Source organism: Bubalus kerabau, chromosome 4 (assembly GCF_029407905.1).
Source record: "Bubalus kerabau isolate K-KA32 ecotype Philippines breed swamp buffalo chromosome 4, PCC_UOA_SB_1v2, whole genome shotgun sequence".
Classification (NCBI taxonomy): domain Eukaryota; kingdom Metazoa; phylum Chordata; class Mammalia; order Artiodactyla; family Bovidae; genus Bubalus; species Bubalus kerabau.
The window spans coordinates 21,200,520-21,222,877 of record NC_073627.1 but is presented as its reverse complement, the minus strand read 5'-3'; the positions used below and the strand labels follow the sequence as shown (position 1 = coordinate 21,222,877).

General features: G+C 46.0%; 1 protein-coding gene across 1 annotated transcript; it reads right to left on the bottom strand.

Annotated features, from left to right (window-relative positions):
• Positions 1 to 11,286: 11,286 nt before the first annotated feature.
• On the bottom strand, positions 11,287 to 20,665 carry AARSD1 (alanyl-tRNA synthetase domain containing 1). Its single transcript, XM_055575792.1, has 12 exons — positions 20,511 to 20,665; positions 20,228 to 20,359; positions 18,120 to 18,279; positions 16,353 to 16,410; positions 15,804 to 15,960; positions 15,591 to 15,707; positions 15,232 to 15,362; positions 14,838 to 14,904; positions 14,569 to 14,660; positions 14,082 to 14,136; positions 12,899 to 12,993; positions 11,287 to 11,644 (listed from the first exon to the last, which is right to left on the bottom strand). Exons 1-12 carry the CDS (start codon positions 20,547 to 20,549, stop codon positions 11,509 to 11,511), a joined length of 1,239 nt encoding a protein of 412 aa, XP_055431767.1. The 5' UTR covers positions 20,550 to 20,665; the 3' UTR covers positions 11,287 to 11,508.
• Between the last annotated feature and the right edge of the window lie 1,693 nt (positions 20,666 to 22,358).

The following is a 22,358-nucleotide window of genomic DNA, read 5'->3' as shown; positions in this document are numbered from 1 at the left end:
CTTTTTTTTTTTAATGTTTCGAATCAGCTCTTGGAAGATTTCATGGTTCATTGTCACGTAAAGCAGCTTTTCTTTCCTTGCAGTTCTCAGTTTCAATTTCTTACATCCTACGTCTTTCTCTTTCTTGAATTCTTCTCTTGTTTGGCTGGAGTTGATCCAACACACCAAAGCAAATATTGTTTGCTTGTTCCAGAAAGGGAACACAAGCGGTAACTTTTCTGAGTTCTTGTCTGTCGAAGAGTATCCCCGTTTTGTTCAGGTCTAGAATCTTGACAAGTTTATATTCCAGGTGGTTACTGACGCCATCAGAGGCCAGTCTGCAGCCACAACTTTCTGCACACGTTACCCAAGCTCCCTCTGTATTCTCAGAGGCTCCTTTCTCACAGTGGCTGCGAAATCACATCGAAATTGTTGAAGCCAGCTCTCCAAGATGGATATATTCTACACTTGTCCGAAGTAGTGAGCAAGTTGAGTGTGTGTCCATTACGTTATATTATATTATGAGTTCATTAGCCTATCTTGCCATAAAAGCCTGCTGTAAAGGATTTTATAAAAATTGGTCTTACAAAGCAAATTAGCTTAGAGCAACAGTAACTGAAATAGCCAGAAATGCAAAATGTTGCTGTTGTTTTTTGTCAATAATCAAGATGTTAAGGGGACTTCCTTGGTAGTCCAGTGGCTAAGACTCTGCACTCCCAATGCAGGGGGCCCGAGTTGGACCCTTGTCTGATCCCTGCTTGGGGAACTAGATCCCACATGCCACAACTAAGACCCAGTGCAACTAAATAAATATACATTTTTTTTAAAAAGACATGTAAAGGGCTATAGGGAGTCAAGAAGCTGAAAAAAAATGAGTTAAAGATACAGAATTTCAGGAAGACAGAAAATTTGAGAGATAACCTGGAGGTAACATTCAAGCCTCAGCTTTTAAAAAGATGAAAAAAAGAAAAAATTATTCCTTGTTGTCTTGCAGTAGCCCTTGATAGCATCAATATAGAGGAACTCAGAGGTTGCGGGGGGAGGAACCTGGGAAATGGGAATAACAAAAATGCTGTTTTCTTTTTTTGTGTGTTTGTTACATAAATTAAGTCATTTATTATTGGCTAGCTATGTTTCAGACGGTGAAACTTCTACTGGCCCTGGTCTATGCCTCCAGTCGTCTCGTGGCAGACGTGACTGTGACGGCAGATGTGGGCTAGAGGCACCAACAGCTACCATTTTCATACAGGAAGCACAGTGCCACATGGCCACAGCTCGGCTCTTCATTTCAGTTTCCTCTCCAGAAAGAGCAAGTGTGCTTGGTGTGCTGGCTGGTGGCAATTTTCTTCACCATTCTTCCCAGAGAGGTATCAAAACAAGTCCCATATTTACCGATGACTCTGAACTTCTTAGTGTCTTTAGCCTTGTCATTGCCAACTAAGGCTGAGCCCAGAGAGCCAGATGCTGAATTAAGTTAGGATTCAGCACTATTCAGAATCTCTGGTCTTGGCAGAATCAAGGGCCTAAAATATCAAGCATCAACTTGACCAGGGCAGTGCTGTGCTTAGTCGTTCAGTCGTGTCTGACTTTTTGCAACCCCATGGACTGCAGCCCACCAGGCTCCTCTGTCTATGGGGATTCTCCAGGCAAGAATACTGGAGTGGGTTGCCATGCCCTCCTCCATGGGATCTTCCCAACCCAGGGATCGAATCCAGTTCTCCCGATTGCAGGAGGATTCTTTACCAGCTGACCCACCAGGGAAGCCCAGAGAAGGGTTAAAACGCCCCAAAACACAAATGACAAATCCTTTCCAGAAGGCCACACCTTGTCTCTTGATTCCCTGTTGGCTTCTTGAGAACTGACTGCCCCATGTCCACACACAAGATCTTCAGAAGCCACAAGGGGCCAAGACATGGAGCAGTCTGGCTGAATCAGCCGGGGGCCTCCTTTACCTTTTTCCTGGCAGAGGCCTGAGCAACCCTAGGCTCACAGCACCCTCTGCTGTCATATTCCAGAAACGGTGCCTTGGTATTGAGACTGAGACTGCTAGAGGATTCTGGTCTGGGGCGAAAAAGCAAATGACAAGAGAAGAAATTCAAAATTAGTTTTCATGCATTAGTGAGTTAATCTTGGTGGTAACAGGCAGCAAAGACACAGCCAAAGAAAATGGGACAGCGGAACTTTTCCAGCAAGATGGCTTTTCAGTCTTTTCCAAAGCTGAATGGAAATCCTGGACTCACCCACACCAGGAGCCAAAAAAGGCCAAGTACACTTTTTCGAGCACCATTTGTAAAACACATAGAATGTTGTCTTCAGAGAAATCGAGCCCAGAGTAACAGAAAGGAGGAGACAGACAAGCTTAGTATTAAATGCAGGGAATTAGGGGCTTCTCTCTTGGACCCTGTAAGAATAAACTCCTGGCTTTCAGCATGATAATGTATGTACCTGCCCTAACAGAGGTAAAATTAAAGGCTACGTGGCAACATTGTAATGGAAGGTTTTCACTTCTATTTATAGCTTGTTTATTTGATCCTTTTTCCTTGCCAAAAGCACCAGACAGCCTTAAGATCCTTAAATGCCCCTGTCCTGAAATCACTTATTTAACCATAAGAGAGATGCTAGTTTATAAAAGATATTGGATATATATGTATACGTGCTAAGTCACTTCAGTTGTGTCTGACTCTTTGCGACCTTATGGACCATAGCCCTCCAGGCTCCTCTGTCCCTGGGATTTCCCAAGTAAGAAATATTGGACTGGGTTTCTGTCCCCTCCTCCAGGGGATCTTCCCAACCCAGGGATTGAACCTGTATCTCTTACATCTCCTACACTGGCAGGCAGTTTCTTTACCACAAGCCACCTGGGAAGCCCTATATATAAAAATATATATATAATTTGCGTGCTCTTTTAAAATATATTACTAGTACTTATAGGCATGTGTGCTAAGTCCCTTTAGTCATGTCTGACTCTGTGCGACTCCATGGACAGAGGAGCCTAGTCAGCTACAGGCTCCTCTGTCCATAGGATTCTCCAAGCAAGAATACTGGAGTGGGTTGCCATGTTTCCTCCAGGGGATCTTCCCAACCCAGGGATTGAACTTGAGTCTCTTATATCTCCTGCATTGGCAGGTGGGTTCTTTACCACTAGTACTTATATAACTACTTACTAATATACTAGATATGCTGCTGAGAGGCCATACCACATGGTGGGTAGGTAGATGGATTCAAGAGCCAGATTGCTGGTTCAGTGTTGTGCCATGCCAGTTACTAGCTGTGTGACCTCAGGCAAGCTCTTTATCTCTCTGTGCCTCTGTATCCTCATCTCTAGTAACAAACTGTAGAAATGATCCCTGAAAGTATAGTCTTTGTATCCTCATCTCTAAAGAGGATGACAATGCGATCATCTCATGGAGTTGATTTGAGAATTAAACAAATAATATTTATAAAGTGCTTAGAACCATGTCTGGCAGAACCATATACATTTAATACCAACTGGTAATTAAGCAATACTAAACAATAATAAAATAAAAATTAGGCAATGGCACTGAAGTCTGCCTTTCACTATTTTTAAAATATTTATGTATTTTTAAAAATTTTATTGCGTGGGATCTTTGATCTTCACTGATGTAGGCAGGATCTTTAGTTGCAGCATATGGGATCTAGTTCCCTGACCGGGAATTGAACCCCAGACCACTCCCTTGAGAGCACTGAGTCTTAGTTACTGGACCACCAGGAAGTCCCTGGCCTTTCACTATTTGGAATTTCAATTAGCAGGGGGTTTTTATCAAGTGTAAATTCCTTGTATTCATGAGATCTTTTTCAGACTATGTTTTTATCACCCTCTTTTTGCTGGGGTGTAACAAAGCATTTACCTTCTGTTAGTGGGGAGGGAGGGGAGCCTCTGGGGACCAGAAGAGCCATAGAAGTGGTGGGAGAGACTCATTTGGACGACGAGCAACACAAGCTTCATGTCTTATTCTTTGCCTCCTTCTTGTAACAGCCACATAAAAGGTACCAAAGTATGTGTGACTCTGATGAATCCATCAGCCTCTTTAAGACCCTGGTCTTCTTCTGGGGCTGAGGACAGTTTGAAGTCCAGAATTTCATATAAAGAAGGAGCTTAGCAGTGACCATCTGGTTGCAAGGGAAACCAGCTGAGTTGTCTTAGAACAAACCAGCTTGGGGAATTCCCTGGTGGTCTAGTGGTTAGGGCTCAGGTGCTTTCACGTCCAAGGGCCTGGGTTCAATCCCTGGTCAGGGAACTAAGATCCTACAAGACACACAGCACAGCCCCCGCTAAAACCAAAAGAAACTAGTTTTCTTTGCCTATTAAGCGCTCTGCTGTGTTGAAATGGCCTGGATGCTGGTGCCCAGGAGAGACTCCATTCTCCCCCAAGCCTCTGTTGTCACTGCTACAACCCTCCTTGCTTCCCTCCCCACCACTTTTCTCTCTTCTTCACCCTACTCTTTTCCTCTTTGTCTTAACAGAATGTATAATTTTACATTTATTTGCTTCTCTCCTTTAAAATGCCATTGAGAACAGTGATCACAGCTGTATTATCCACTAGTGTGGCCCAGTTCTTAGCAGTGTCTGGCACTCGCTACACTCTCAGTAAGTATCTATTGAATACCTGAACAAATGAATTCTGGGATTGTTTATTATATGTCCAAACCAACAATAACCACAAGGAACTTTCTTGGGGGTCCAGTAGCTAGGATTCCATGCTCCCAATACAGGGGGCCGGGGTTCGACCCCTGGTCAGGGAACTAGATCCGCATGCTGCAACCAAGAGCTCTCATGTCACAAGTGAAAGATCCTAGATGCTGCAATGAAGGTCAAAGATCCTGAGTGCCACAACTAGGACCCAGCATGACCAAATAAATAAATATTAAACAACAACAACAAAAATGAGTTGGGCTTCCCTGGTAGCTCAGCTGGTAAAGAATCCGCCTTCAATGAAGGAGACCCCGGTTCGATTCCTGGGTTGGGAAGATCCCCTGGAAAGGGGATAGGCTACCCACTCCAGTATTATTGGCCTTCCCTGGTGACTCAGTTGGTAAAGAATCCTGCAATGCTGGACCCCGGTTTTGATTACTGGGCTGGGAAAATCCCCTGAAGAAGGGAATGGCTTACCCACTCCAGTATTTTGGCCTGGAGAATTTCACGGACTGTATAATCCATGGGGTTGCAAAGAGTCGGACATGACTGAGCAACTTTCACTTTCAAACAACAACAACAAAAACAAGTCAGGCGACATGGAAGAAAGAGGGAATTTTATTTTCTCAGAGGGAAGGTTTGATTCTGAAACACTTGGCTTTGAGGTTGGTGTTTGAGGACGAGCAGGGATGTTTACAGGAGGTCTTGGCTGCAGATGGCTTCTGCAGGGAGTTCACGGAAGGGCTCAGCAGAAGATAGAGAAGGCTCTCACTGTTAGTGCCTCTTTTGCCCAGGACCCAGGCTCAGGTCAGTTTACCAAGACCCACTCTTTTTTCTTGACCTTGAGAGCCAGGCGCTCTGCCAGCAGTAGTCTGCACAGAAGGTACAGACCTTTCTGGAAAAAAAAAAGAAGAAGAAAATGTCTCTATCACTCGTTCCCAAATAACCCTAGTTGCCCTCCATCAAGGGCTCTTTAGTCATAGCTTGGATCCAATTCAGGAAAAGAATGGGCGACATAGAAGGTTTCTGCATGAGTGTTTCATTAGGGTATGTTGAGCTGCCTGTTTCCCAGCAGGGCCTTGAAGTTTATTTAAGTTCTTATGAAGGGAAAGACCTGGCATTCTAGCATAGCTTGGCCGACTCTCTGGTTTCCACTCAAGACTAAAGGGTGGGGTGCAGCTATAGGACATTTAGGCTGTCTCCTGCTCCGTGTCTGGCTTTCATCTGATGTCTTTTGTCTTTCATACTAAAATCTGATCCAGCACCTAAACGTGTACACAGAATTACAAAGGCGACCCTCACCTGGGTGTGAGTTGCAACATCTGTGTCTTCAGCAATTTATGGGTACTTGAGTCATAAAACCTTCTGAGCCCAGAGCTCCTTCTCACTATTTCTATGCTGTAAAAGTGGATTCTAGGGACTTCCCTGATGGTCCAGTGGTTAAGACTTCGCCTTCCAATGCAGGGGGTGCAGGTTGGGTTTGATCCCTGGTCAGGGAGCTAATTCCACGGGCCTCATGGCCAAAAAAACCAAAACAGAAACAATATTGTAACAAATTTAATAAGACTTTAAAAATGGTCCACATGAAAAAAAAAAAAAAAAGTGGATTCTAACAATGTTCCAGAATATACAATCTATGTGTATGTATGGGTACCTAAAACTCTACCACATTTTATGCTAATTAATACCTATTATTCTCTTGGTCCTCTTTTAATGTTACTCTAATAAATGTTTAAACTCACTCTGCTTGATTTTCTGGTGAACCTCACAAAAGATAACCCACCCCTTCTCTTGAATACAAACTGTTCCTCTCCCTGGGGCATTGGATTAGGGCCCCTCTGACAGGCATGAATGACATCACTGGTTCCAAAACTGCTGCTTTATTTTCCCTTCCTTCATACAACTAGTTAGTGTTTTCATGTAATTTGCTCAAATGTTGATGCACTTTCCTAATTGAGTTATTTCTTTCTGAGGACATAGTGTTTATATCCCCACTTGCAGGTCAAGAAATTGAAGGTCAAAGAGCCTCAGCAGGGAAACCAGACACACTGGGTTTGGCCGGAGACCATCCTGGTTTGTGGGGGCTTCCCAGGTGTCACTAGTGGTAAAGAACCTGCCTGCCAATGCAGGAGACGCCGGAGATGCGGGTTTGATCCCTGGGTTGGGAAGATCCCCTGGAGTAGGAAATGGCAACCCACTCCAGTATTCATGCCTGCAGAATCCCATGGGCAGAGGAGATTGGCAAATTACGGTTCATAGGGTTACAAATAACTTAGTGACTTAGCATGCAGACACGCATCCTGCTTGGTGACTGTGGCTCTGGAGAGATGTGTAGAGTAACACTTTCACTCTTAGAAATACACAAGTTTGGGGACTTCCCTGGTGGTCCAGTGGCTAAGGCTCTGTGCTCCCAGTGAAGGGGGCCCAGGTTCAATCCCTGGTCAGGGAACTAGATTCCACATGTGGCAACTAAGGGTTTGAATGCCAAAACTAAAGATGCCCCATGACACAGCCAAGGCCCAGCACAATCAAATAAATAAATAATTTTTTTTAATTCCTTAAAATATGGATAGTAAATGATATGGTCTAGTCTACATGATCAGAACTCACCTGAGTGGTGGCAAGCAGAGGTAGTCCCAGTCCACTGCTCTTTTTAGTATGCCCCGAGGAAATAGAAATATAAAGGGATAGAGGGAGATGACACACACAAGAAAATGAATTCACTTGGGAATTCCCTCTGGTGCAATGGTGAGGACTCTGCACTTCCATTGCAGGGGCCCTGGGTTCGATCCCTGGTCAGGGAACTAGGATTCCAACAAGCCACACAGCCAAGCAAAACAAGACAAAATGGTTCCACTTGGGTCTCTGCTCAAGGGAATCCTGCCTGAGTCCTTCTAAAAGTAAGGAGCCTTCTGTGAAGCAAATATTCCCCCATCTCTCATCAAAGATTCCATTTTGTACTGCATAACTTTTACACTACTTTTTTTTTTAACATGATACTCATTTAGCTGAGAAAAGCAAGATGCAGAGGGGTGTACAGTGTGTTTCAAAAAAAGGAAGATTTATATCCATCTATTAAAAAAATACTACCAGATGATAGATAAGAAATTAATGGTTGTCTCTGGCAGGGAAAATTGGGCAGGGGCAGGGTTGGAAAAAGACTTTTTAAAAATACATTTTGAGGGCATTCCTTGTGATCCAGTGGTTAAGACTCTGCACTTCCCATGCAGGGTACATGGGTTCAACCCCTGGTCAGGGAACTAAGACCCCACATGATACACAGTGAAGCAAAAAAGAAAAATTTTTAATGCCTTTCATGCCCCTCAGCAGCCTACTGATGTAACATCAATGCCCAAATTTTGCCTCAGGAATCAAACTCCTCTTCCTTCTGGCCACTTCCCTGCAGCCTACCTCTCCCACTCCTCTGCCTCCTGGCTCCAGCTGAAGTCTCAGGCTCCAGACTCTGGTCCCTGACAAGTAGGCTGCCTTGCGGCTTTCAGTCCTACCAGACAAACTGTTTTAACTTCTTTCGTTTGGGGAGAAAACTAACTGGATATCGTTGTTCTCTACTTAAGGGATCTTAAAACATGGGAAAATGTTATTCCCCACCAGAGCAGAATCTACCCTGAACTTTCTAGAGGTGTATCACACACACATGTAAGCACAGAACCTCGTCAGGAGACTCAGGATTGAACCATAAGTTTGATTTGAAGGACCAGCACAGACACCATAACTGAGTGCCCTGTGATGGAAAAACACGGGTGGTTGGGGGAGGGATTTGTTTATGCTTTGAAATAGAATGGCACATCAAAAACTTTATTGTTGGACTTCCTTAGCAGTCCAGTGGATAAAACTCTTGTGCTTCCAAGGCAGGAAGCACAGGTTTGATCCCTAGTTAGGAAACTAAGCTCACTGGTAAAGAATCCACCTGCAATGCAAGAGCCACAGGAGATGCGAGTTTGATCCCTGAGTCAGGAAGATCCCCTAGAGGAAGTATTCTTGCCTGGAGAATTCCCATGGACAGAGGAACCTGGCAGGTTACAGTCCATAGGGTCCCGAAGAGTCAGACAGGACTGAAATGATGTAGCCTGCACACTCAATTAATAGTTTCCAAATGGTGCTGTGGCTCCATAGGAACCCCTCAGGGACCTCCTGAGTGCCTTCAAAACTCCATGCCTCCACTTCCTTTTCCAACCAGCTCAATACAGCTTTCTTTCGTCCATTTCTGAACTGGGCTTCTATATGTAAGGCTCATGAAGAAAAGCTTCATTTAAACTAAAGACAAAAGTCTAGAAGCCACTGCACTAGACAACCACTCAGTTCCTTCCAGCCAAATTTGATGACGCTGTGCTCCCTGCCTCCGTATCTCTAGCAAAACAGTAGCAGAACTTCTTCATGTGGGAATTTCACCTGAATAAACTCCTGGTGTGAACAAGAAGATGGACATCTAATCTAAAGCTATTTGCTGATAGTTGCTGGGTTCAAGGGAAGATCCCCTGGAGGAGAGCATGGCAATCCACTCCAGTATTCTTGCCTAGAGAATTCCAAAGGACAGAGGAGCCTGGCAGGCTACAGTCCATGGGTGGCAAAGAGTTGGACATGACTGAAGCGACTTAGCATGCACAGACGCACGCTGGGTTCAGAGGAAGCTTCCCTTGGGCTCAATCATAGCTCTAACTAGGAAAGCACATGAGATGCCTGCATCCAAATCCATCCACAGCAGCCCCACCCAGGAATGCAGCTCACCTGGGGGTGGCAGAAGGCCAACTGCTTCTACTGTTACAATCAATTCTCGATTTGCAGGTAAAGAGGAACAGAACATTAGGTGATCAAAAATGACCTGTTGCTAGATCATCTCTGAGAATCTATAAAGTGCTTTTAAAAACATTTTTGGCTATGCTGGATCTTCATTGCTACACTCAGGCTTTCCCCAGTCGCAGTAAGTGGGCTTCTCACTGTATTGGCTCCTCTTATTGCAGAGCATGGGCTCAAGTGCATGGCTGAGAAGTTGTGCTCACGGGCTTAGTTGCCCCTCGCCATGTAGAATCTTCCCGAACCAGGGATCAAACCCGTGTGCCCTGCATTGGCAGGTGGATTCTTAACCACTGGACCACCAGGGAAGTCCCACAAAGTGCTTTCTTGAGCACGTACTGCCATGTTACCAATGAGGAAAGTGAAGGTTGAAGAGGCAAGGTAACTTTCCTAAGTGAGTAAATGACAGAATCAGATTTTTTAAGTTGTATTCTTAAATTGTGAAATAACCCCATGGAATAAAACATAAAGGCAGCCCACAGTGCAAAATTATTAAGCAAAGTGAAGTGTAAATTGCTCAGTCAAGTCTGACTCTGTGAGTGTATTGTCCATGGAATTCTCCAGGCCAGAATACTGGAGTGGGTAGCCTTTCCTGTCTCCAGGGGATCTTCCCAACTCAGGGACTGAACCCAGGTCTTCTGCATCGCAGGCAGATTCTTTACCAGCTGAGCCACGATTAATAAGCAAAAGCCTATGTAAATATCACCCAAGTCAAAAAACAGAATGTTGCCAGCATTCAAGAAACCACTCTCCCACCCACCCCCGCCTTGGGTCTCTGCTCCGTCCTGCTTCACTCCCTCCCCAGAGGTAAATGCTGTCCTGACTGTCATTTTCCTTGCTTTTCTTTATAATTTAACCACCTGTAGGAGCCTGGTAGGCTGCAGTCCATGAGGTCGCTAAGAGTCGGACACGACTGACTTCACTTTCACTTTTCACGTTCATGCATTGGAGAAGGAAATGGCAACTCACTCCAGTGTTCTTGCCTGATGAATCCCAGGGACGGGGGAGCCTGATGGGCTGCCGTCTATGGGGTTGCACAGAGTAGGACACGACTGAAGTGACTTAGCAGCAGCAACAGCTGCACAAAGCCAGCATTTCTACTCAGGTCTGTACAAATCCGAAGTCTATGCTCTTAACCTCAAGATAATGCTTCAATAATGATCCTTAAAGTCTTAGAGCCTTAAAGTCTCATTTGTCTCATATTAACAATGACCCCAGCTTTCTCTTGGTTAGTTTTGCCTGGTATCTCTTTCTATCCTTTTCCTGCCTCAGTAGCAGACTTAGAACATCCTTCTACAAATATTTTTGTGGATTCTTAACCTATTTACAGTCATTGATAGTTTTTAATTCTGAAACAAAAGACTAGGAAAAAAGTAAGAGAAAACAAGGAGATGTGAGTCTAAGTCCTTAAGCCAAACCTCCAGCCTGACTCATATCTCCTTTGGCAGCTGCATTTCTATACAAGGAAAGACTGCAGCTGGGTTTAGATAAATTCATACAGTTCATCAACATAACATTCATGGGTAGGGTATGCCTAACAGGAGCCGAATAAGAAAGCTGTTTAAGAGCCGAATAAAAAAGCTGTTTAAGACCACAGACTTAACAGACTTGTGGTTGCCACGGGGGCGGAGGGAGGCGGAGGACTGGGAGGTTGGGATTAGCAGATGCAAACTATTATATATAGAACTGATAAAGAGCAAGGTCCTACTGTGTAGCATAGAGAACTATATTCTCTGTCCTGTGACAAACCATAATGGAAAAGACTATGAAAAATAATGTATAGTTTGTATAACTGATCACTCTGCTATATAGCAGAAATTAATACAACACTGAAAATCAACTGTACTTGAATAAAATTTTTTAAAAAAAGGAAGAAAGCTGTTTATTCACAAAGATACTGACTGCATAAGCACACTGGAATACACTGCAAATTCGTCACTTGTCATATAAATATACATGGTACCACAATCGTTTCAAGTCAAACTATTTTATTGTCCAAGAGACTCCTTCTGTGGTCTCAGGAGGCCCGCTGTCAACGGAGGACCAGCGAGGCACCCGAGTCCTCACTCCTCTGCGCTCTGCGTGCTGATGTAGTCCTGGAGAAGCGCCTGCACCTCTGCCCGCCGGCTCATCTTGGTGGCCTTGCCCTGAAAGCGGCCTTTCTTCCCAGCTCCCTTGCCTTCCAGCACCTCAGACACCCTGGGGAGCAGAGAGACGGTCAGGGAGGGGTGTCTCTTAGGGAAAAGTCACGGGAAAAACAAGGCCAGCCCTGAAGCTTTCCTCATGGGCTGAGGGGGGAGGGAGAGAAAAAGTAGGCTTCTGGAAATAGTTGTACCTGGGCACAAAGATATACGTACCGTGTTGATTTCAAGAGTGAATAACTAGAAACAACGCAAGTGCCTAGAAATGGACTAAATTATGGCAACCTCCAGGGAGCAGGCCGAGCATAATTAGGGGTAAAGAGCTGTAGACACAAAGGCCTGTGGGAACAGCAGTGAGTGAAGCAACTGGGGCTGAGTGAGAAGGGAGGGCCCGCAGCACTGGCCAAGCCTATGGTGTCTGAAGAGGCGGCCGGCGCCTACTTCCTCACAGACGCTACCCGCAGGCATGTGGACACAGAAATGCCAGAGCATGCCTTTTCCCACCCCACCATTTTTGAAAAAAGCTAGAACTCTATACATTTTTAAGTAAAAATCTAATTTTAAAAGGTAGCAACTAATTTTGAAAATTTAAAAGAGTACACAGGCCAAAGCAGTCTATCTGATAAGCCTCATCTGGCTAACTGTCAGGAGACAGATAGGCCTCATCTGGCCATCTGTCAGAAACCTCTGCTCTAAATACTTCTGTTTTCCTTTAATGTTTTACAATGAACATGTATTTATCAGAGCCAATCAAGGACTTCAAAAACCCTAAATGCCACAAAGAATATGACATACTCCACCTCCATAGCTAATTTAAAATAAGAAAATACAAAAAGTAAAAGTCCAACACAATTCTAATTTTTCTATAATAACTATATCAATGCCTTTTTTGATTCAGTGTCAAAATCCTAATTTTTTCCCCCAAGTTTGTCTGTGCCTCTATTTTGTGGATGCCTTAAGCACCTATTTCATCTGCCGAGGGAGAATCCAAAACCTATATTCACGCATCACTTAGGAATCTCAATTTCTAAAAGAAAAAACACAAAGTACATTAGATTTGGAGACAAAAAGTCCTGGGCTTGAGCCTCAGTTCTCTCACTTTAACAGTGAGACCTGAGGCACAGGACGTGCGGTCCCTCATGCGGAAAAGTGGGAATGATGGTGGTGATCGTTATTTCTGCTCAGCCAGCCTCACACGGCTGTGATGTGACCAACGTAAGATGTAGTGGCCCTTTGCATTCACCAAGGGCTGTGTTAGCAGGTTAGGCGTACAGGCTCTCCCACCCGCACACAGCTGTCCACAGAAAATTACCTGGGCCCCAGGGTCTCCACGGCCTCAGCTGGTCCTGCCAGTAAGAAGAGTCCAGCACCTTTCTCATCGCCCACAGTTAAGAAGAGGAGGGTCTCCTAGGATGCAAGACAAGAAGATCAGCCCTGATACTTAAAGACACGCAGTCAATCTCTTCTAAACTGCCCTCTTTTCAGCCTCATGAACACATTTTTATCATACTGCAATATATGTATCAACACACTTGACATCTTAGACAATGTGATATGTTGGTTGTACTTTAAAGAAAAACAGCTTTTCCCCTAAACCACAAGTGATGTTCCTGATGAATGATAAGACAGCCCCTTCATTCTGGGGCCCATAAGGGACAAGAAACTTTGACAGTGGCTTTAGGAACTCAAGTTGAACATTAAGTAGGGGGCAGAAGGCTGCTGACCATGATCAAGGATAAAATGCCTTTCATGATCTGACTCCTGCCAACCTCTGGAGCCTGGCCACCCCTCTGCCCTCCTACACTGTGCCTGCCACTGCCTAAACCTCCATGTTTCCCTCAGCCTGGCCGCCCTGGCTCCTGTGTCCGCCGACTCCTAAGCAGTCTTCTAGGCTCCTGCCCTGAAGCCTCCTCAGCCCAACAGAGAATGCACTCCTCTCACTCAAGCATCGACCACCCTAAATTACAAAGATCAGCATACATAGCTATCTTCCCAAATAAAAGTGAGCTCCTTGAGAATCTGTACTCTCTACACAGAATTATGAAGAGAGATGTACACACTGCTTGGCCAAGAGTGAATATTTCAAAGAGTATTTTTGGAGTAAAGGCAAAAGAGAGACCTGGAAACCACTAAACTCTAGACAGTCAGGACCGGGAGGAACGCCTGCCTGAGGCAAAGGTAAACAGAAAGGATGGCCTTCTAAGGACCAAGCCAAGCCCCATATTTCTGAAATCAGGCCCTTGGCACACATAAATCTGGGTGGTATGGAGGAATTACAGTTCTGATAAAAGGAGCTCCGAAGCTGGTAAATGTCACAGTCCCAGAAAGGTCAATACTACTGACCAAGTCTGACACCTAAAACAGAGCCTGGCTCATGGGCAGTGTTGAGAAAATGTCACTGAATGAATTTGTTTCCTATTCTTCACATGTTCATGAGGAGGACACCTTATAAGGTCTCCAACTAGGGTGGACACAGAACCTCACGCTCCTCTTACCTCTGACCCAATCTCATTGGCGATGATATTCATGAACTCAGAATCGCCGTCCTTCCTAAAACAAAGGGCACAGACGTGAGACCCAGGCTGCAAATGAGGAAATTGCAGGAAGCCCAGCTCCTCCTACTGGCCTCCCTGCTGCCTTTCCTGCAAAGTGCCAAAGAAAGAGGGCAAACGGAGGGCCAGCCCGACCACCTTCTCTGCCTGAGCAGGTTACAATAAGCTTTGCTTTACGTTGTTTCTACTTCCCTTAAACAGGATTCTCTGGGGTAACAGGAGAATTGTTAGATGGTGAAGGACCTGAGGCAAAGTGCTAAGAAAGTTACAGTGAAGATGTTTGTATCAAACCCAGGAAACCTGGAAGGTAACACATTACTTAGGGTTTTCTCAGTCTTGAGAATACCACGGGGGTGACCCGCCTCCCATTCCTGCACTCCATGCAGGGAAGAGGCTGAGCCCAAAGCCCAGCACCCCCGGCCTGTCTCACCTGTGTAATGTGATCACACCTCCCCAGTCCGGGCTGTTCCTAAGGCTGTGGGCAATGTGCACAGCCAGGTCTCTGAGCAGATTCAGGTTGTTCTGAAATGGATGCTGTCACTCAGTCATCCGGCGGGGAAAGGGTAACCAGAGGGAGCACTGTCTCCTCCCCCTGCCCCTCACTGCTGACACAATGCACATCCGGTCAGGTGAGGGGCTGAGTCTGGGAGCCTGTTCAGGCAGAGCCCATGCCCTTTCCACCCTCCATGGATAAATCACCTTCTGCAGGAGCTTGCTGGAGTTCTGCAGCTTCTTTACTGCTTCCACGTGGTCCTCTGCTCCACACCTGCAAGAGAAAGGTTCGTGGAGGCCTCCCCAGTTTCCCAACTGCTTCTGGTGCTGGGCATAAATCAACAATGCCCCTCTTGATAGTGTGTCTCCCTCCAGATGGGACCCGGGGACATTTCGAGGGGGCCTCAGGAGGTTGGGGGGAGAGGATATAAAGGAAGAAACCATTCTGTGTGCATCCGGCTGACTACCCAAAGCACTGCAGCATTTATGACTGCATCTCACCTCCCAGAGATAAGAGTATTCTGTCTCCAGTACGGGTGGGCAGGCTACACTCTGGCTGCCCAGGAGCTGAGAGTCGAGCCTGGGAAGGGGGCGTACGTACTTCAGCAGAGCTGTGAGCGCCTTCTCAATGCCATGACTCCTCTCCATCCACTTCAGCACCCGGTTCCCAGCCAGGAAGATCAGGTTGGTTTTGTTCTTTTTCCCCTTCTCAGTGCCCAGAATTTTAATGACCTACATGAGGCAAGAATGTAACATACACACATATACATGGATAAGCCACAGCAGGTGCTGGACCTGAGGGTAAAAGAGACCAAGATCTCCCAAAACAGCTCAGGAGCAATAATGGAGTGACTTCACTCAGGACCCCTCAGGTGTCCCCTCCATCACTCCCAGCCCTGCTGTGATCCCCCACCCCTGACACCCTCTCTCCCATCCATTCAAGAGCCCTTTCTCACCTACCTGAAGGTCACTGAGATTGCTCACATGGGTCCCACAACACATGTTGGAATCTACGCTCTGGATGGTAACAACTCGAATAGGCCCAGCGTGATCATCCGGCAAACCCCGGCCCCTCACCTGGAACACGAGGAGAGGAGGAGGGCTGTCTGAATTTTGATGAGGAGCCCTCGGGTGGGCACTCTCCAGAAGCCACCCCGCTGGCTCTCCCCTCACCTGCTCCACCTCTGGATCATCCAGGCTCAGTTCTCGCACGTTCACTGGCAGCCGGTCTCGGATTTTTTCATTGACACTCTGCTCGATGGCAGCTACTTGCTCTGCAGTCACAGAGGGGCTGTCCAGCTCAATGACACTCCGGAGTCGCCCCAACTCCCTGCCAGAAGTAGAGTGGTCACAGGATGCTGATGGGGACGATGAACAGTATAAGGAAGATTATCATTTACAGAGCATGTTCATATACATGCTGTTATTGAATCCTCACAAAAATGTCACAAGGCAGGGACTGTCACTTCCATTTTACAGGTGAGGGGGTTAATATTAAGGAACGTGCTCAAGGTCATGCAGCTGGGATTCACCCTCTAGGTCACTGGGCTCCAAATTCTATGTTCATCCTAAGCAAAGGCAGATGTTTCTCAGGGGAAAACACAAAGTCATCCACCACCCCATCTTCATGGGGACCAGGTGAGCACAGCAGATTTTATCTTCCTGCCCCAACCCATGAGGAGCTGGCAGTCAGGGACCCAGGCCGGACAGTCCCCTGCTCACCATGACGTTGTCTTCAGCCCAAAAAGATCATCAGCAACTGCGGTGATGAGATGCTGCCCTGAACAGAGAGAGGAGACAGGAGAAGAGTAAGGAGCCCCGGCAGTCACACAATCCCCATGTCAATGTCATCCCAGAAATTCTGCTGAAGACCTGCTGGACACTGGATAATACTCTCGAGAGATACTTTATTGAAAATCCTCAGGAGAATTCTGCAAGCTTTATGACGCCATTTCATAAATGAGGAAATCGAGGCCTAGAGATCAAATAAATGACTGGCCAAGGCAATGTACTTCGTCAGAGGCAGGATTTGAACTCAAGTTCTCATTGAGCCACATCCATTCATTTGACAAAAAGAAAATTTTTTAGGCATTTTTTTTGTTTTGAATTTTTGTTTTTTCCTGGCCTTACTGCACAACTTACAAGATCTCTCAGTTCCCCAACTAGGAACTGAACCTGGGTCACAGCCGTAAACCTGGAACCCTCACCAGTAGGCCATCAGGGAACTCATTTGACAGAAATTTATCAAGTGCCTACACATACAAGGAACAGGGCTTGATACTAGAGATATGGTGCTATCCCTGATCAATGACAGTGAGGAGGAGGAAAAAAAAGCAAGAGGAAGAGAAGGGCCAACTGTGAAAGCAAAGGGAACAGACAGCCAAAGGCTTTGAAGGAGGAAACAAGCAGGGTATATTGAAGAAATCAAGAGAAGGCCAGGATGCAGACAGCGGGAAGCAGGGGTACTGGATGAGGCTGGAGTAGATAAGCACAAGCCCAGGCTGGTCTTACAGCCCATGACAAGATGTTTGGCTTTAGCATGAGCTACAGGCAGCCTTTGAAAAGCTTGAAAGCTGGAAGCGGCTTGATCGGATTTTCAGTTTTAGATTATTCTGGCTGCTCTATGGAGAATGGGCTGCAAAGTAGCAAGACTGAATGTGGGGAGAGTAGCCAAGAGGCTATTACAGAGGGCGGGGGAGAGATGGCGAGAGGTGGGACAAGGACAACGGCGTTGCCAGTGGAAGTGGGCAGAGAAGTATTGAGAAAGTAAACTGACAGGACACAGACTGACTGGCTGTCCCTAAAGAGGGGTCTCAGCAGACTCCAAGGATTCAAGCAGCTGGGTAGATGCTGATGCCATGCACTAACCATAGAGAAGGCAAACGAAAAACCAGATCTGGGGGAGAGGGTGGCTTTTTAATTCCATTTTGGACATTTTGAGTATAACAAGGCTATGAGACATATCCAGATGAAGACATCCAGTGGGGGTTAGTAGCTTAAATCCAGCAGTTATTCTAATACTTTAACTGCTCATTTTGGAGGTTTCTTTTCTTTGGCTGTGCTGGGTTTTCATTGCTCTGCGTGTGCTTTCTCTAGTTGTCATGAGCAAGGGCTACTTCCCCGTTGTGGTGCCCAAGCTTCTTCACTGCAACAGCTTCTCCTGTTGCAAAGCACAGGCTCTAACATATGTGAGCTTCAGCAGTTGCAGCACATGGGCTCAGTAGCTGTGGCGCATGTGGAATCTTCCCGGACCAGGGATTGAACCTATTTCCCCCATACTGTCAGGCACTCTTAACTACTGAACCACGAGGGAAGTCCTGCTCATTTTGCGTTTATAACATTTATCACATCTTGCCAGAATCCTGGTTCTGAACATGTCAGTTTCTTCTAAAAGGTTAACTCCTGGAGAACCCACACCATATCTCAATCATCTTGACATTCCCAAACAGCAACTGCCCCTGCTAGAGGTGTCCCATCCCGCCCATCTACCTGAATGCTGCTGCATGTGGTCAAACCTCCGTTCCCAGTCCACCCGGACTTGAACCTCAGTCCCAGGGGTCAGGGGCGTCTGCGTGAAATGATCAGCCTGGGTGCCCCGGCGAGTCACTCTCAGCACAGAGATGTCATTGATTGTACCACGGTCATCAGGCTGTGTAAAGAAGTAAAGATAATCAGTGGTGGCAGGCAGGGCTCACCTAACTCCTGGAATCAAAGACTCTACAGGGCAAGTACGTGAGAAACACACCCAGAATTTGAGATTCCCTAAGGGAGAAAGGCAACGCGAAGTGAGGTGGTCCATTTTGTTCCAGGAGGGGACTGTCTCTGTCCTCTTCACTCTAAACACCTGTATATCTTGGTCTTCAGAACAGAGTAACAGAATTAAACACTGTAACTATAGCAAGGAAACTTTTAGTAAAACCCAAAGAACTTAATCCTCACTTTCACTGCTTGGTTTAGATTCTTCTCTTTCAATAGTTTTTAAAATGATCAGAATTTTTTTCCCTCCTTCCATTCTATCTTCTTCACTGCTACTAGAATTAAACTATAAAAATATGAAGTACTACAAAATACAAGTGCTTACAAGACACTGTGCCTGCCCAAGAATACAATGTAAATAAGACATGGTCCCTGATGCAAATGAAGAGTCTGGAAAAGATACAGACATGTCAACAGACAATTACAAAATGACCTACAGCCTGCTGCTACTGCTGCTGCTAAGTCACTTCAGTCGTGTCCGACTCTGTGCGACCCCATAGACGGCAGCCCACCAGGCTCCCCCGTCCCTGGGATTCTCCAGGCAAGAACACTGGAGTGGGTTGCCATTTCCTTCTCCAATGCATAAAAGTGAAAAGTGAGAGTGAAGTCGCTCAGTCGTGTCAGACTCTTAGTGACCCCATGGACTGCAGCCCACCAGGCTCCCCCGTCCATGGGATTTTCCAGGCAAGAGTACTGGAGTGGGGTGCCATTGCCTTCTCCGGACCTACAGCCTGCTATAGTTCAAAAAAGTACATTGCTCTAGGGAAGCTCAAAGGAAAGGGACCTAACAATCTTGGGAAATCAGGGAAGACTTCCTGGAAGAGGTGGTATATAAAATGAGACCCACTATGGATACCGGATGTCACAGGTTTTCCTTCAGCAGATCAGAAAACCTCTACGCTGGGCAGTTTACCGAGTACATTCTCTCACATAATTTCTTTGCCTAAGTACTTCCATAGCTCACCACAGCTTCCTGAATGAAGTCCACATACCTTAACACATTCTTCAAGGCCCTCTGAAATGGCCCCTACTTAGCTTTCCAAAGCTATCTCCAGCCTGTCATCAACACATACCATAAGCTCCAACTATATGGGACTATTTGAAGTTAACCAGACTTGTCAGATTCTTTCAGGCTTCCCTGCCTTCCACTGTGCTACTCTCTCTGCTGGGAAAGCCTCTCCCACAATGCCCACCTTTGAGGTGAGTATCCTTCTTTCTCAAGTTCTCACTGGATCTTGTCCCTACCCCATCACAGCACTGGTAAGTCTGCCCTTTCTTGTGCTCCTTCAGAGGAAACTTTTTCCTCTGTGCTAAACATGCTAATGGAATTCCGACCTCAGGTCCTTTGCACTTACTCTTCCTCCCTGGAAATACTTCCCCACCCCCACCAGCACCATCAGATGACAGGAACGGCTTACCCCCCACTTCCCGTAGTTCTTGACTAAAATAACTTGTTCCCTACCTAGGAGATGATCCCATCACTCTCTTTCCCTCAAACTTTAGTTTTCTTCATAGAACTTATCCGAGCTGGTATACTTTTTATCTAGTAACCGTTTTGTCTGTTTCCTCCAACAAATACACTAAGTAGGCAGAGACACTTTCTTGTTCAAGCTTTATCCTCAGAGCCTGGAACAGTACCAAAGAGGATATGTTAGGGCTAGATAAGTATCTGTTGATAAGTATCTGTTGAGTGAACAAATGAGCTGAACTGAGCTAATTTCCAACTGTATTCATTACAGCTGAGACTGAGAGAAAAAAAGACACTTCCCACTGGGTGAGAAAGGAATTGAGGGCTTCCTGGGAAGGGAAGGGAGGGGAGGGGAGCGAGATGGGCCTGGTACCTGTCCCCCGCCCTCGGGGAAAAGCAGCGTGTCTTCCAGTACCACTTGGAAACCGCTCAGCACTTCCTTCTTGCCGTTGCTTCCTTCGGTGCGCAGCTCCGCGGGACGGCAGGAGACCACTGTGGTGGTGAACTGGGTGGAAAGGGATGCGAAAGTAAGCCCCGACCCCAACCCTCAGCGCACCGGACTGAATCCAGCTCGGTGCCCCTTCCATGCGGCGCCCCCTCGCCCCGCACCGCTGCACCCGCTCGGAGCAGCAAGTTCCCTGCCCCGCTGGCCGCACCTCTCTGGCGTAGCTGTCCCGCTGACACCGAAACGCCATCGCTGCTGTCTCCCAGGACGCGGGGATGCGCGCTCACTGAAACACCCGGCGGCGGACGGAGAGCAAAGCGGGACAATCGTCACTCCGGCAGCGTCTCTGCGCAGGCGCAGCAGGGCAAAGAACGGGATGCGGTTTGGTCAAATTTATTCAAAACGCGACTTGCAGGCGCTCGGAATTGTTTAGCGACTGTTTGTGAAAAGGACCAGAAAAAAACAAGACAGAACTGCGGTATGAACTTGTCAAAGCACTTCGTTTGGCCCCTTTGGACCTAAGGGAGGGACATAATTCGGACCCGCTGAAGCCCAGTCGATAGAAACGTGGATGGTAGTGGTTTGAAAATACACAGCAGCGCCGCCCAATGGAATTATAATGCAAGCCACATATGTTCATAATATTTTTATTTAAATGACCATATCTAAATTTTTTCATCATGTAATGAGTATTTTAAAATAAGAGTTTCTCCCCCACCCCGTACAAAATTTTCGAAACGTGCTGTGTATTTTACACTTACAGCACGTCTCAGTTGGGGCTATCAATATTTCAAGTACTCAGTGACCATGTGTGACCATTGCTACCTGATTGGACAGTGCAGATAAAAAGATTAAAATAAGCTAAACTGCAATCAGTGTCTTAAAACGTTAAACGAGTTGAAAGTTTAGATTAACTTTCTTTCTGCTATTTTGCTGCTAAGTGCTCAATCGTGTCGGACTCTAGGACCCCATGGACTGTAGCCCACCAGGCTCCTCTGTCCATGGGATTTTTCCAGGCAGGAATACTGGAGTGGATTGCCATTTCCTCCTCCAGGTTCTGTTCTTTTAAATTAACTAATAAAAAGCTTGAAGTCTCCAGATGCTTCAGAATTTAGGATTTTCCTGATTTTAGGCAGTAATGCAGACCATACCTATATGTTACTTAATGTGTTCCATTTGGAACTCTGGAGCAACCCCCTGTGATCAAATGTATGAATATATTTATGCTGAGAAATAAATGCACTAAACCGAATAAACAAAGACTATAAAGAGCAACTTCACTTTCACTTTTTACTTTCATGCATTGGAGAAGGAAATGGCAACCCACTCCAGTGTTCTTGCCTGGAGAATCCCAGGGACGGGGGAGCCTGGTGGGCTGCCGTCTATGGGGTCGCACAGAGTCGGACACGACTGAAGCGACTTAGCAGCAGGAGCATAAATAGCCTAACATCATTTTAGGTCATGTTTTGATGCCAGATGAGTTTTGTTGTTAATTTTTTTAAACTCATATTTTAGAACTTTTCAGTTTTCAGAATTGTAGGTGAAGAGAGATATGCTATACAAGTTCAGGTCCCAGCTTTGCCACTTACTGTAACCTGTTTGAGCACTATTAAGAAAAGACTTAATTATTTTATAAGGTTGATATGAAGTTCAAATAAGACATAAAGTTTTCTTAGATAATATATAAATACTTGTGCTTAGTCACTCAGTTGTGTCTAACTCTTGCAACCCCATGGACTGTAGCCTGCTAGGCTCCTCTGTCCATGGGATTTCCGAAGCAAGAATACTGGAGTGGGTTGCCATCTCCTTCTCCAGTGGATCTTCCCAACCCAGGAATCGAAGCCAGGTCTCGTGAATTGCAGGCAAATTCTTTACTGAGGGAGGTTCTAAAAAGAAACATTAGTCACTGAAGAACAATAAGCGATCTCATAATTTAAAGCAAATGAAACCAGGGAATTCCCTGGTGGTCCAGTGGTTAGGATTCTGCACTTTCATTGCTGAAGGCCTGGGTTCAATCCCTGGTCCAGGTACTAAGATCCTGCAAGCCTTGCAGGACAGC